Source organism: Cataglyphis hispanica, chromosome 12 (assembly GCF_021464435.1).
Source record: "Cataglyphis hispanica isolate Lineage 1 chromosome 12, ULB_Chis1_1.0, whole genome shotgun sequence".
Taxonomy (NCBI): domain Eukaryota; kingdom Metazoa; phylum Arthropoda; class Insecta; order Hymenoptera; family Formicidae; genus Cataglyphis; species Cataglyphis hispanica.
This window is the reverse complement of record NC_065965.1, coordinates 2616288-2633340: the sequence shown is the minus strand read 5'-3', so window position 1 is coordinate 2633340 and position 17053 is coordinate 2616288. Positions and strand designations below refer to the sequence as shown.

Sequence of the window (17053 nt, the reverse complement as noted above, 5' to 3'; positions counted from 1 at the left end):
ATTTCACTTTGAAGAATAATCTCGATATTGGAATATTGACATTTTCATTTACCATATACTCGGCAACTCATATATTTTTTGCAACAGAAGCAATAATTCCCTCCGTATAATGAATCCGCGCTTCTTCCCTTTCTCCGTAGTCTTTCTCTTTTCCCAAGTACAGAAGCGCTCTTTTCATCAGTCATACTCCAAGTGAAATACGCAAATGCACGTATGTACGCAACGCAGCCACGAAATGGTAAAGGAGTCGGAATCTTTATTACAAATCGGAGTGCAACTATATGCGAGCATGCAAAGAGGTACCAGCACACGAGGATCGAAAATAAGGAAGTTTGTTTTATTTCGATGCTGTTTCAATTTAGGGACCGCTGTGAAAAAGTTTCGGAACTTTTATCACGCAACTTTTATTCGGCAAATGTAGGAAATAGAAGGAGAATAAATTGGCGTAGAGCCAAGAATAAAATATAAGTACTAGAGACACATCATCACACATCAGGTACGAATATTGAATTCCGTATATTATTAGCATCTAGAATGTAAATATAAGCACAACCGCACGTGTGCGATGAGCGATAAGTTATTTTAAATATTCTTATGTATTTTACTTTCACTATTCTAAATATTTTTATACTGCAATCTTTTAGCATTTTGATCTCCAAACGTAAAATGGCTTTTAACTACAATTTAAATTATATAATTCTCAACTAAATTTGGTAATTAAGTTTTGTATATATAAATTGTTTTTTTTTTAATTTATTAATAATCTCTCAGTAAAATCTAAGGCAAAAAGATATAATCTGTAATGTTCGTAGTTTTGAAAAAAAATGCACATTTAACAAAGTTAGAAAAAGTTATGGGAAGATAAAGAAAGCAGTCTTATCACGTTGACTTTCAAAAAAATTTATTTAAACGCTGACGCGTATTATATCCCGAGCTGATTAGCGTTCCTTTAAATTAAGTTTTTATTACGTTAATTGTCAGCCGAGACCACCTGGGTCGTTCTAGCCGACACTAATATAATTAAGAGAAAGATTTTCCAAGTATATTCGTAATTTCTTCTCGGGATTCCATTATCTGTCGTCGTCGTCTAATTGACTTGTTATTACGTAAATGGAACGCAGACTTGTCGTATACGATTCTATATTTAACCAACATGAAATCCTATCGACAATTTTATCTTGTCGTTATATTTCTCACTTTCTCTCTTTTTTATCGAAGATGGTGCGTAAATCAATTTCAGTTTGGCTTTGACCTTTTCCTCCTATTTTTGTCTTGCCGAGCTCAATACATGATTAAATGGATTTTTTTTTTATAGAGAATATAAATCGAATAGAAAAACGGGATATAGGATTCAACTGGTATATCGAATATCGCAAATGTTTCTGAGAGATGTGATTTATTGTTGCAGAAATAGACTCAATCATTTTGTTTTGTCTTACGTGTCTGTTTATACTTTGACATTGAATATGATTATTTTATGCAAGTTGACAATTATTAGAGACTTTATATATTGACTATGCAATTCAATATGAAAAAAGAACTTTATAAAACTTTACTGGGAGGTTACTATTTTGTATAAAAGTTTAATATTTTCAAAACTTGTACTCTATCAATTACACAGAATTTTTTTTTTTTTAATTTTATGATGTTTGTTAAACATTATTAAAAATCTGCACAAATAATAATAATTCAAATTTATTTGAAAATAATCAATTAGAGGTATATACTTGTTGAGAGATAGGAAATGAGTCATTATATCCGTGTATAGTCACGATTAATGTTTTATTGAATGCGTAATTAGAATGTTTAGTATTTACATTGATTCCACGTATCCAGATAAATAACGTTGATGAGCGCGTGTCCGCAGTCGCATCGCCACGAGTCGTGCGTGCCGTGCATAAAACTCGATGTATGGCTAAAGACCGTGACCGCTCACGTGTTTTCTCTCCATCGCACGAAAGCCACGAAATCAGCGCCTATTCGCGAAAAATCGTGAGCTCTTATGAAAACGCGAGAATCTTTTCGAAAACTTGCACTCTTTCTCTCGCCATCTCTGTTATCTCCATTACTTTATAATCCACAAACTGATACTCGATATCTAGACAAGTATCTTAAGGAGATATCTGGGAAGATTTTCTTTTAAGCATTTTATATAGACATCTTTTAGAGAACTTCTCAACTTATTTACGTTACGTTCACTGTTCTAACAAAATGAAGAACTATTATAGAGACGAGGTTTTACTAATCATTTTTCGATCAATGGAATCATGTCATATATCTGCGTCGAGTGAAGTCGTTGGAATATCGAATAAATTCCGATGTCGTTAAAAGAGTGAGGAAAGAGTGTACTTTATGTGTCTCGAAAGACTCGATCGCACCAGCCGTGGTTGGATCATTCTTCAATCTGGAAGATGTACGAAAGTACAATAGGTATACGTCGAGCACGCGCGTGAAAGATTGACCGAACGTACAGAGAGAATGAGAGCAAACGCTCGCGATAGAGTTCGCCAAGTCTTCTCCTCACATCGAACATTTGAACGTTTGTGTTTATCATTTATTTAAAGATAGATGTACACACTGCGGGGACGAACAAACACTGCGATGCTTCGATGTATACCCATTCGAGAGATTGCAAAGCGCAGAGGAGGAATCCCCCTTCACGATGACACTGTGAGAGTCGACGGGAATTGAGGTAAGGCTTTCTACAGTGCGGAAAGAACGTCGCTCATCCACTTCAGGTTCGCGTAATCAAGTTGTCGCAAGAAATCTGCTTGTGTCTTATCGTGATTTCGAAGCAGTTCATATATTCTACTCGAGGGAAAATTTATTCAAATCTTCGGCTATCGATAAAGACAACCAAATTACATTAAATGCGAAATCAGTTCCTGTTTCGATTATGCAAATATATATTTTTTTTTCCTTGTTCCATTATGTACTAATCTCAGTAAGATTTTTTTTTATTTAAATTTCTGCTTAGTCATCTATTTAAGTAAAAATTTTAAATAGATTTTTTGTTTCAGATTTTTATATCAAGAACAGTTCTATAAAAAAGAAAAAAAAAATTGTTGATAGCAGACGATTTATTCGTAGGATATAATTCATCATTATTACCACGTATGTGCTGATCACGATAAACACGATTTCCGCAACAACTTCTACATTATATAATAACGTATAGTATAATACGGTGAAAACTCGATTGAACGTTTTTGGAGGGGATGTTTGCGACCAAACAAAAAATAATCAGCGCGATTAATGAATTTGCGACAAACGATAAGCGATACACAAATCACTTTGGGAATTTGAAAATATATAAATGGTACATGGATGATTAATTGGAAGAACGATAAATCGAGCTCCCACCGTATACATTTCTGTGTACGTAACGAATATATAAGTGTATATATGTATATGTAGAATGCACATACGAAGAAATGCATGCTCGCCGACTCACGCACACTAGAAAGATATCGACGAGTCGCATATCGAGCGGAAGAGTTCTCATCGGGAAACGTTTTCGTTTCCTGTGAGAAACCGAGTTTTCTCGTTCAAGCAAATTCCCGAAATTTCCCTTCCGCTTATGCAACTTTTTCACCAAATGTGTACCTTACAACGTACCTTAGTACCATAGCTCGATAATCTCGTCGTCTCATTGCCATTGTCACATTGTCCAGAGACAGTTGCAATCTAGCTTAAACAATGATAAAAAAAAAGAATATTATTATTTTTGAAACAAAATTATGGATGTATGCGACACATTTATTACAAAATTTTTTAATATTATTTTGTTATTTTTCCACATTTCAAAATATATAAAATTAATTTGTCAAAATTATTAATTATTTAAAATTGAAAATTCTTTCAAATATTATTATTTTATACGATTTATTATCACCAAAGAAATCAATATAATAGAAACAATTGCATTTGTTATTTACATGCTGAAATCTTATTTTTCATCTTTATTATGGAAATGTTGCGTGGACAGGAGCTAGGTTTGTAACCTCGCACGCAATGAGAGACGGTGATTACACGAGAAAGTATGTATATGTATGTATGTGTGTGTATGTGTATTAGAATAAAACATATTCTACAGTAAATCGCTAGCTCAATTCCAAAAGGGATTACAATCGTCCGGCCAAGCACATTTACGCGGCACTCGCGCAAGAACGGGTCAAGATAGAAGTAGATAAAGGAATGAGGGGGAGTTGAAGAGAGGATTTCTCACCGATGTATGTGCACTAAATAAACCAACAGACTCGCTGACAACCTTTGAGCTCACAGGACACTGTCGGAGACACGAGAGCCGAGCGCGCATATCGCGACTACCACCCGAACTGTGTTTATTTAATATACGCAAGAAAAACACACGTTTTACAAAGTAAATCGAGTAAGGTATCGCCAAGTTTGTGGGTGCATCACATTGCGCACAATTTCCATGAATGGAGTTTCTTCTTGAGATTGCGCCGCGCCGAGCAGCAGAACGATGACCCGGGAACTCGTTTCCTCGACGGTGGGACCCTTGTCGCAGAGGGACAGTAAAGTGCCGCCGCCGGAGGGACGGCGGTAATTCACGTCGGGTAAAGGTTCGTGAAACTCGGTATCCTCCAGCTGACGGCCGCTAGGAAGGACACTAGAAAGTTACTCGCCAAAATTGCCGGGCTGAGGTTCCTTCTGTCACCCCCGTGCATCGCCGCCGGCTTCTCCTCTTCTGCAACGAAATTAGAAAGCTGCGTTTCATACGATGATGAAGGAGAAAAGTGAATAATAAGTAATAATAATAAGCATGTATTAGGCTGCTTAATTTTAGATTAGTTATTTTTTGAGTGTATATATATATATATATATATATATATATATATATATATATATTTGATTTATATCGAGATCAGAGAAAGAAGTTATATTGAGAGAAAAACAAGAAAATGTTTTTTTTTTAATAGAATAAAATCTATCCGTGAGAAAGCAGAAACAATGTTTTAAATTATCTCAAACTGTCCGACGTTCCTAGTTGAGATATAAAATGAAACGTGGATCACTTCGCACTTTTTTCTGTAGAAAATACTTCTTGTCAATCTGGTCACGTCCGCGAAGTTCTTCTAGTTGTCACATCAACGGAGACACGGTAAACATTGGAATATCGAACTTTGCGAATTTTTCAAGTCTGTCTCTTTTTATCTTTGTCATATGAAAACCTCCAAAGAAAACTCTAATACTATACAAATTTAGTAATTCTAGTTAATAATATAATAAATTTATTTTTTGTATAATTCTTTATGTCGCGATTTTTTAATAATTTGCCATAAATCTCAGCAATGTCAGTAATATTTTATTTAAGATCAAAACTTTAAAGTACCTTTTTATTTAAATATTTATTTTATCTTGTCATTTATGGGAATGAAAAATTCAAAATTATAAATTGTTATATTTTTTTATAACAAAATATAATACAAGTTTTTTTATATGAGTCAATTTTTATATGTATTACATGTAATGCAAGTTTTCAAAATTATATATTTAATCCACAATTATTAATCACATAGCACTAGCTTTGAATTTATAAACAAAATAGAATTCATCAAAAACTTTATTTATTAAATTTTTTCTATTTAGCATAATATATTAGTCTATTTCTTTATTTTCCATAAAAACAAAATAAGTAAAACTTTAGACTTACAAGATACATAATAGAGATACAAGATATATAATATGTATACATAATAATGTCTTGGGAAAACTTTCCACGATCGGCGATGTCGAAGACATCGTAAAACGAGTATAAAAAAAGAATTAAAATAAAATCATCGTGTATAAAGAGTCTTATAAAGAGAAAATAATAGATAAGTTTGATAATGTCTCGCAGACTATCGCGTTATTACATAGTTACTAAACGCGTTAAAGTATAGGTAAGGCTGACCCGAGAGATCTTACGCCGTACTTTCGAAAAATTGTGTCGAACTTCGTCCTCGCGGAGGGTAAAAGTTTCGTCGTTAGTGAAGCGTCGTACAATTTTGAACCGCCCTTCGTCGTTATCGCAGGTGAGCTACGCGGGATCGGGGATGAATGCGTCTACGAGAGCCGCTAAATCCGATCGTAATGAGCTTCCTACAACCGTTTAATTGTTCGGCTCTTACTCTAATGAATATTCAAGTTTCGGAAGTTCCTACCGTCGATCGGCCCTGATCTTCGCCGGTATAACTGAAGCGAGTCAATTACTATCGTGTTATATTCCAGAATTGCAGATTCCCCCTATGACTCATGCATTCGCGATCTGCTAATTTGCCCTTAGATTGAATCAATCGCTATTTTAAGCGTATCACCATAATTTGTTGAATTATTAGATCTACAAAAATCCCGTCCAACATGTGTATATCGATAGAAATAGTTTCTTGAATTGTTGGCTTATAGTGGTATTAAATATTAAAAAATGCATAAATCATCTATATCAAGTTTAAATATTTTTCATCGGCAAAATAAAAGCGAATAATTTAATAAATAATTCTGTAAAACGCTGTTTTATTTAAAATTTCTTTTTTTTATACGTTCTGACGCGATATCACGGAATCTGTCTAAATAAATTTTTACGATATATTTATAGCCAGCGCATTTGTAATATTTCCTATCTACATGTGTATGTACGTATGTGCATATCCTGTAAGCAAACACTAGGAACAAACATCATTATTCACGTTATTACAAGATTTTCTGAATTGCAGCTGTTTGTCGACTGTTTATTTATAATCAGCAAATAGTCATTATATCTTGCTTCGTGTCGAGAACGCAAAATAATGCGTCTGCGATCTGTGTTTAGAAACGTAACTTTAGTTAATTTGATAATGTTTCGGCCTCTAGTTCATATATAAAACACGCTATTTATAGACAAGATTCTATTCGTATATTAATAAAAGATAAATATTTTATTAAAATACATATTATTCTTTTTCTAATTAAGATAAATGAATACCTATTCATCTAAACAAATAATTAAAAAGAATGTAATATTTCTCTTGTATATATTCTCTTCTTATTAAGATTAAATTACAATATTTACTCCAGAAATTGTTTTGTCTCTTAGTACAAAATAATATCTTAGATTAATCTTGCGCTGAGAGGTGTTCTTAATAACATCAAGTCCCGAATTAAATTCAACCCAAACTAACAGAATGACGCTACGTTTCTCTCACCTTCAATCACGTGGACCATGACAGACGCCGCCTTGGTGTTGCTAGGCGCACACGTGTAGTTGCCGTTGTGCGTAAGCTTCGTTTTGTTCACCGTTAAAATGGAGCCGCTTGGCGTGAGCTTGACGTCGACGCCGGGCTCCTCATCGTAATTTATCATACGGCCCTGACGATACCAGAAGACGTAAAGAGGCTTTTCCGTGGCCGCCATAAGTTGGCATTCCAAACGGAGGCTCGATCCTTGCTTTACATGCAAATCAGGCGCACCTGGTATTATCGAGTACGCCTCCGTGATCTTCAAACGGGCAAAGTTCCGCTGTACCGGATATGACGTCACCTATGATCATAATACAGCGACACCTTTAACTTATCATGCTATGTTAGCAAGACACAAGCAAAAAAAATGCAGATAAAATGTTTTAAGTAATAAAATAATTTTATTTCCCGACGTAGTCACTTTTTACATTATGACAAGCTATATATATATATATTATGTTATAATTAGGTATATTAGAAATTCTATTCATTATCGAACAAGCGACGTTGATTATCCTTTAGACAAGCTTATTGTGGTTAAAGACGTGCCTAATCGAGCAAGCGATCTTAAGCTTGTAGCCAACCGCTTTGACATTTCAACTGACATTTTCGACATATGAAACCTTTAAGTAGTAGAGTTAAGTAGTAGTAGAAATATTACAGAACCGTATATTAGAACGGATTTGTGAGGTATAGCTAAAAATAAAATCCTAGTTTAATCAATCATTATTAAAAAATTAATCTTAATCTTTTTTAACACGTTGTGCAGTATAAAATTGGAAGTATCATAGGATAAATAAACGAATTGCGTCAAAATACCTGACATTCATAGATGCCAGCATCGTCCATCGTTACGGCACGTATAGTGAGCTGCCAATCGGTATTCGAATGCCTAATGGCAAATCTTTTGTCGACGGAGTGCGTGCTGGTACCAATTGTTAACAACAGTTTGTCTCTTCTCCTCACCCACGTAATCTATAAGAAAAGATCATCAGAAGAAAAACAAAATGTCTTTATCGAATATAAAAATATAAGATACTTGTTAACAATATTATTATATAATATTATAACTTGGTTAAATAATAAAAGTTACTTTCTGTTTGCACAACATATAGAATTTGAAAACAGTGTTAGACTATTGATGACAACAATATATACATAGGAAACAACAGTATATGTTATATGAAAGAGAAGCCTCGATGTACGCATCGAATATCAATTATCACGGTCATTAAGGGCATCCTAATTTCAAGCTAATTTTCGTTCCCTAGCGAGCTAACCACGAAACTATGCTCAATATATTGAATAGCAGCTACATCATACGGTATTTTAATCACATAGCGTCATCACATATTATCAATTTCCTGCCATTTTAGAATAATAAAGAAACAAAAACAATCTATTAATAAAAATATATTAATTAAAATTTTTTAAATTTTTTATATTATATATAAAATACATTCTTTTAAACTGTGCACAGAGATTTCTTTTTAAAAATTTTTACACAGAGATAAATGTATTTTATTAAGCATTTAGATTTTTTTTCTGTTAATATATTTTTAATAATATATTTTTTCCCTATTTGTTAGCAAGCCTCCTTTCCTTGTTTTCCTTATTAATGTACAATATGAATATATAAATTTGTTATTACCTTTTATGCGTGTATTTTATCGCCTACCTCAATCGCAACGTGCTACATTAAATTAACCATATGATCAGATGTTGCTTTTACGTTTGACACACACATAGAATGTACTATATAACAACATACTTTTGCGGTTGGAACAATTTATTATTTCTTTCTACATCTCTCTCTTTTCTTCTCTTTTTGCCACTTTTACAAAATATATTTTTATAAATTATCATATTCTGTCAAGCATACATATTTTGAATGTGAATGGTTGTTATTGTCGACCTCCACACGCTTTCTCGTTTGTTATACTGGTAATTGTTTGTTATACGTATAAATAAGTATTTATAATTCCATTTTTTTTCTTTTTAATATAATAACAAGAGAATTTTTGCACTGTTTTAATTATAACTTTTAATGAAATTTACTTTCAATTAGGAAATTTCTATTTAAAAATTGCAGTAATTATATTCAAAAACCATAATTATTTTGCATGTAAATTTTAAAAGCAAGATGCATAAAGAATACTGTCATTTGTGAATTAACCTCAAGAATTATCTAGCCACATAATGATCTGCATGTATTTTAAATTTCTATTATTTGCGAACTTGCTCTTATAAAGATTACAGAAATGTAGTTTTGTGATTATAATTATACCTTGCATCAAGTGTTTGGAGAGAATTACGTGAAGGATGGTCGCAAAATAATATGTCAAGTCCACCTCAACATGAAACCACAAAGGATTTATGCAGTGGTGGAAATTCTTGAAACAAGATAGTAATGTAAAAACTTGAACGTCAAGAGAACATTCAACGAGGGCTCTACTTGAAATGTACACAATATAAAACCAATGCATGCAGCTAACGAAACTATAATAAAAACATAAAACTAAAAGCTATTTAAGTAATTATTAATTAGCTATAGATATATGTATAGCTCTATTTGTTTTTATTAATTGTACGAGAATTCTCTTTAAGATAGTAAAAATATTGAAAATACAAGATATTAAATTTGATTGATTGTGAAAAGTAAAAAACTTTTTTTATAATAAGATCTTAATAAAAAACAGTATAATTGTCTCAAATTTCCTCACGCAGTTTTAAAAAAGTTTGCTATAAAATGTAATAAAGATTATCTATTTCCAACATTTTGATCTGATGGGTCAAGATCTGTCATATCGTCAAACCAATTATTTTTTACTCTCTGATCCTAAGTCGGAACAAGCTTTATCATAAATGTCTTAGTATCAGCAGACAGAACGTAATTAGGCCGATTCCGCGTAATACATCCTGGGCAAAACCAATTCCCAAGGATATGACATCTCTAGTAACTGCCAAACCCGGTAATCCAGGATACTTGCTGTAATCCTGAATCCAATCCTGAAAAGGGCATATCTACGGCGCACTGACGTGTAACGACGAATCCAATATGGCGAGAGAGTGCGCGCGTAAATTGTGTGTGTGTGTGTGTACTTGGTAGCCTTTGATTGTAAATTGTCGGTGTAAGTTATCGGATGGTTGGTAGAGTTTGCCGCAATCAGCACAAAGTTACAGGAACTTGCCAGTGTCTTCGCGGGCAGTCGGGAAAGACAAGGATGCTCAAATCCCTTGGACATCCGTCGTTCAGTTTCAACTAACTCCAGATACAGATACACGTGTACGTGGATTGTTAAGACGAGTAGTGTTTCTCTGTCTTAGATTGCAGAAACAGAACGTTTGTTTCTCGAGATAATTGCGTGATCAATTAAAGAAGCTCCTACGTCAATTAAAAAGTTGAAGCAAAAGATTGAACTCGCAGTAAAAGCTCTCAAAGCTAGGATATTTAATTTTAAATATTTTAGTTTTTTTTTGTTTGCAAAGTTAAATTAAAAATCAGAGATTTTAATTTATGTAAAATCAGAGATTTTAATTTACGTACATAAACAAGAAAATAATTATTTATTTCATCGATTTATTATTTCCAATTATTGCCATTATTTTCTTTTTTCCTCGTATATTTTTTAATAGCTATCATTTTAAAACTAACTGTAAATATGATTAATAGTAATAATCAAATTACAAAAATTTGTACAACATATATTTTTATGTAATTTCCAGTAACGTCTTGTTAATTCAATAGTTCTGTATAATATACAAAAAAAACTTTTAAAAAATCATTAACAGATTTCTAGATATTAATGTGTGAAATTAATAATTATTTTTAGCTTAAACACATAAAGTATATGTGGCTTAGAGAGAGAAACTGTTGAAGTTTGCGGCGGGCTTTCTATTTGGCTTTCGAGTAGAAAGGGTTAAAAGTTGGTCCGCGAAGCGCGAGGCGAGTGTAATCCGCGAAGGATTAAAGCCAATTAAAACTTGAAACAAAATGCAAATTGGAGTAGCATATGTCTGACTCACGTCGGGCCTACGTACTTAATTTCCTCTTACGTTGTTTCGCCTGACTCGATCATCATCAGTCTTATTAGACGCGTGTTAGGTAACCGATCGTCCCGGAGAATTCCCGTAGCAAGCTATTAAACCGTGCCTCGTGGGGATTGCTGGCTCAAGCACGGAAAAGACTTTGTACAGTGGCAGAGCAAGTAACGGCATCAACACGTGCGGAAAGCGCACACATGCGGCACACGAGCTAAGATGCATCTCCATCCCCGCTCGTAGAGAGAGTTTAATTGGGAAATATCCCGGTTACGAGGCGCACTAAGCGACTCGCACCACATACATTCTTTGTCTGTCGACCGGGAATTGCCGCAATCGGTAATTTATGTCGTTACTATCTAGATGCTTTACGAATTTGCAGCGGGACAGAAGCTTTAAACACAAATACGTGAGTTAGGGAGTTAATGGAACGATTAATGGAGAATCGCGTGCAAAATAAAACAACGACTGCAATTAGAATCCGCGACTATTACAAAAATTTTCGTTATGGATAAAACTTTGCTTCATTAACAATAAAAAAGAAAAGAAAGAAGAGAAGTTTTTATCGCAGCGCGATAAAAACATTTTCAGTACTAACGAAGCCGCACCAGCAGCGGCAGCAAGGAAATTAAAGGCCGCCGCTCTATCGTCGCTGCATTCCTGCTGCGATCACTTTCGACTTTTACTCGATATAGTATCGAGCTGATAAGGAACGCTGAAAGTTCATTCGTTTATCAAGCGAACCATTTTAAAAGTATTCTTGTAATGAGGAAAGTTCCTTCACCCTATCTCGACTCCACGCGAGAATAAGCCAATCACTTCATAGCCATATTTTATATATGTTGCAGTTTCTCTCTCTCTCTCTCTCTCTCTCTCTCTCTCTCTCTCTCTCTCTCTCTTGAAAACTTATAGCTATAGCAATAATATTATTTACAGAATCCAGAAGAATTGAGAGCAATAATGCTTTCTAAAGACATTAAAAATAATTAGTATTTAGTTTACGAAGCGTAAATGATGTGAAGATTTATTACTAGATATTTCGCAGCAAATAATTACAAATGCAAATATGATAAACATTAAAGTTTGCATTATAAATATAACAATTTTATTTATTAATTGAATTTTCTACAAATAAAGGAAAAAATGTAAAATGTTGTTTTCGGAATAATGAAAAATAAATTTTTTTTTCAGGGAAAAGAAGAAAAATAAAATAAAAAGAAGATTAATTTATATATATTTTATAAATCAAAATTATTAAAAATTTGAGAGAAAAAAGACATTTTTATAAAGAATATATTTTATTATTAAATTATTAATTCTTATATTGATTAATTCGATTTTATCGTTTTAAAATATCTGAGCATAAAGTCATTTCCATTAATTGCTATGATTTATGATTATAAAAATTAGTTCCTTGCAAGAAACCTTGAAATATGTAAAGTGAGTTTTGTATATTGATTAAAATTTAAAAACAGAACATTCTCGACATTTAGTTTGAGAACGATTATAAATCGGTATGTTAATTTTGATGCATTGAAGTGTCAAGCGTGATGGTTAATTGCTGTGCACCGTTCAATCACTGTATCTGTTACTTCTAACCAAATATAGATGTTATCATTTTAGAAACAATTATAGAATCGAAGCGTTTTGCATATGGTTTTAGTAGAAACATTTCAGCATAAATAATAAAACTTTAAAATTTAAATTGGCACTTCAGATTACTCATTCCTTGAATGAACCAATGAATACGTTATATTCCATTTTCAACAAAATACTAAATTACTTTATAAAAAAATTAAAGCTATGATGATATTATATTTACGTTTTATATTAATTACATAAATAGATTCGTAATTTCATATATATTGATGAGAAAGCATTAATTTATCGCGTCATCGTTTCATGATAATATCGATTCCATCTGCGAGCGCGCGCGCTATCCAATCTATCCTATCTATTTGTGATATCAATCGTACTTCAGCGCGATACGTTTCATTTAGTTTGTGCACAAAAGGGAGCTTTTGAAACGGTACTTTCGATTCGGCACAGACGCGTTCAAACAAATTATATCACGTGCGCGAGAATCTTGTGGACGGGAACCAAATATAACCACGAAGCTTTACGGCATCGAAAGAGATGAGTTTTCTTGAAGGCTTCAGTTTCATTAATAGATCTCGATTTTGACGTCTTAAAAAAGACTCCGTAAACGAAACAACTTTACAAGAGAGAGAAAGAAAGAAAGAGATGAAGACGTGATGAAATACTTGAAGAGATACCTTCAGAAGGGAGAGAAATTTAATGTCTCGATACTGATGAAAGAATTCTTCTCTTAAATTTTTTCATTTCCGACAGAGTTGCCCGCTCTTTCAATCTCTCATTCGCTCCATCTGCATTTCCCAAAGAACTTTACTCTTCTATTCACCATCCGGATATCCTCTATTATGCCTTTGCTCATTTTATCTTACGATTCATCGTGACCGAGAACATTTTTCGAAGAGAAGGATTCTGCTTTTCGCCGGTAACCCGCGCATCTATTTTCTCCAGTGAGATGAAGTTGAAGAGGACTCGCATAGCGTATCTAAAACCTCGACTTCTTGTAAGAACTCATCGGCAGCTGCTCGATTTGGCATTTATCACGTGATTTACAGCCGCGTTCACTCGCCGTGTTTCCACAGAAGATATGAAGAATAAATTAATTTCATTATATAAAGTCGCGTAACATCGCGCGCATAAATTGTTTGGCCAAACTGCTAGTCGACGCACAAATTCAATATTGGCAAAAAGCAAAGAATTGGAGGATCGCAGTATGCATGAACCGTTCGAGCGTAAATCGCAGCTTCCGGGAATAATGATTGATTACCGCGCCAAGAGCCCACTTAAGATATCTGAACTTCGGAGCGAATCCCGTTTATGGAGCAAAGATTTGTTTTCTTTTTAATACGTACCAATACAGACGCTCTAGAAAAGAAATGTTCGCTCTCTTCGATATCTCTCTCAGGCTTCCTCTATACTTAAAGTAACGCCGGATACTCGAGAGAATAAAAGACTTACGTGGAATAAAAACGACTTTGAATATTTCCGTCGTGCAACTTTTACGCGAAACTTTTTCGGCGTGCTCCGAGCGAAGATAAATAGCGTTTTAAATTGAGGAATCCGGACGCTCGTTGATAAAACACGAAAGGAACTCTGCTGATAATTTATTTGATATTTTATAAGTAGGATTACGTGTAGGAATTTATACTAATCCAACATTTTGTTCTTTAAATGGATATCGAGGAGTGCCTTATAAAAGATTATGAAAGAAGGTTAATTTTTTATCTATTATCCAAAAGTGTTCTTAAAAATGGTATATATTCGATGAAATGATTCATTTTATATTTTCCCGACATAAAATTTTTAATGCAACATAAATGTATAATAAGGGCAAATGAATAAAACTGGAGATCTGAAAATAAATCAGATTAAAGTGGAGATAAATCGATATGTAAAATTTCAATTCGAAAGAGAGTCAACTTATTCTTCATGTATCACTACTATGTCATATAATATTATTTCAGTAAAAGATATTTTTTAGATAAATAGTTGGTTCACTCGTTCTTTCTAAATGTTTTATGACGCTTACATGGATTGCCATTGTAAATGTATGATATATTATCTTATCGCAAAAAGAATAAATTTCCGTATGGTAGCAGTTACCCAGACAAGATACATAATGCGCTTTTCCCTCCTATGCTTCGTTCCCCTTTTTACTCTACCCGCGATTTCCGAGCACTTTTTACTTGTTTTTGTCTCAGCCGCAGCAAAGAAGCCTAAAGCGGCCTTGTTTCTTGTTTCTGTATTTCTGTAGTACACAAGACGCGCATGAATTCATCTTTTATTCATAGTCGGCGACAGTACGGGGGATCCGCGCGCCGAGGTTATATGCGGTTCGTGACAAAGAATTTTGCATAAGTGGCCTTAGATTTTGCAACTTTTGTATCGTCCGGAACAAAAATTTCGCCAGCGGCCAATCATCCGATACAGCAGCGAGAAACATTAAATAAAGCTATCGATTTCTGAAATTCAAGAGGTCTCTCAAATTTTTAGTTATCATTTTTCCAGAATTTATTTTTACTAAAATACGCTATCCTATATTATATATTATGCAAATACTATTATATTATTATTATGTAAATATTATTATATTATATTATTTATTAATTTTATTTTATATATTTTTATAATTCTATTTAATTTTATTTTATTGAGATTAAATATTATTACTTTACGATCAATTATTGAATTTTGGCATTAGATTGATTAAAATTATATTAAAACAGTGCATGACAAACTGTCATGTCATAAACGAGCATAAAATTGTGCTCATGTACCGGCGACAATAATTAGCCGGCAACGGAAGGAATTTTTTTCCTTCTTCGATACTCCTCTGATAGAGGTCAAAGCTATATCTCTGGCTAGATGTAGCCAGAATGAATGGCCAGGATCAACAAAAGGTAGGTCAAACTGGTCCAACGAAAGCAACCTACGATGCATTCTATTAGGGCACGCGAGTAGGGCGCGCGAGTAGGGCACACACCTATTATAAAATACATATAATTATTATAAAATTAGTTATATATAATATAATAATATGTATAACTCAAATTACCTGTTTTTTCAAAATCAATTAAATCAAATTATACACATACTTAATACTTGAATTGTCAAATACGCAGCCATGACAGGTTTTTATTGATATAAAATAATGTACAGCGTAATGTTGAGATAATTAATCCACATCGAAGAAAAGGAGCAACAATACTTGCGTGTATAGATTTAACATTTTTTTTAAGAGTGAATTAAAATTAAAGTTGCTTTTATACGTATATATAAATACGTATAAAAAAGACTAAAGTATGTATAAAACGTATATATAAAATTAAAGTTGCTTTTATACTTATATATATATTTGCTTTCAATTTTCTTATCTTTATTGATATATTCTTGATTTACTTTTCATTATACGTTCATATTTATTTTTGAATAAGTTTATAATATTAATATTTTTATTGTCAAATAGATCAATATTTTCTTATAATAATGAATTAATATATATGATAATATAAATTAATCCTAAGAAAAATTTATGCATATCAAAAATTATATGCATTTAATTCATAGTTAATAATAATGAGCAATGAAACAAATATCTTTTAAAATGTTGATTTATAACACCGATATTTTAATTGAAGTAGATTTCAATTGCGCAAGGCACAACTTACTTGTAACCGAGAGAACAAGAGAAAAAGAAATTGATTCTACTGAAAGCAGTAATCATATTAAAATGAAAGTCCTATGAAGATAATGAAAGCGATGAAAATGCGAATCGCTTCGCTGCCATTATATCTGTAGGGACTCTGCTCAATGAAAAGTGTGAGTAGAGACGTGAAATACTCCCGTCGTAAGTAAATTACAACCCCAAACTCCCTGCTCACTCTGTGTGCCCAGTGGAGCTGTAAAATCCAGAAATCAAACGAAGAGAAATAAACTTGCCGTGAAGTTCGCATAAACATGCCGTTTTCCCGAGAACGTTTCGCGTCCGTTTATCGCGGCGGGTTTTACCGTCGGTGTGTATCGATTTGTTTTTGACGATTATTGAAACGCAATTTCGATTTATATCAAAGCGGCCATCTGTTCTTTTACCCAACAATCCCACTTTAGAAGCGTAATTTATTAAAAACTGGAGAAAAACATTGCGCTCGAGAGAGAATTCAGGGGATTATATGTTTATAAATGTGGAAACCCCAAGGGAATTA

The 17053-nt window shown here is 33.1% G+C and overlaps 1 protein-coding gene across 5 annotated transcripts in view; it reads right to left on the bottom strand.

Moving 5' to 3' along the window:
• Nucleotides 1–1763: 1763 nt before the first annotated feature.
• LOC126853286 (neural cell adhesion molecule 1-like) overlaps nt 1764–17053 on the bottom strand; it is a 347428-nt gene continuing 332138 nt past the window's right edge. For all 5 annotated transcript variants that reach the window (XM_050598889.1, XM_050598888.1, XM_050598890.1 and 2 more), the window contains 3 exons: nt 8037–8192; nt 7185–7518; nt 1764–4711 (listed from right to left, as the gene is read on the bottom strand). In XM_050598889.1, coding sequence (XP_050454846.1) covers nt 4572–4711; nt 7185–7518; nt 8037–8192 — 630 coding nt within the window. In that variant the 3' untranslated portion in view covers nt 1764–4571. The remainder of the gene's footprint in view (nt 4712–7184; nt 7519–8036; nt 8193–17053) is intronic.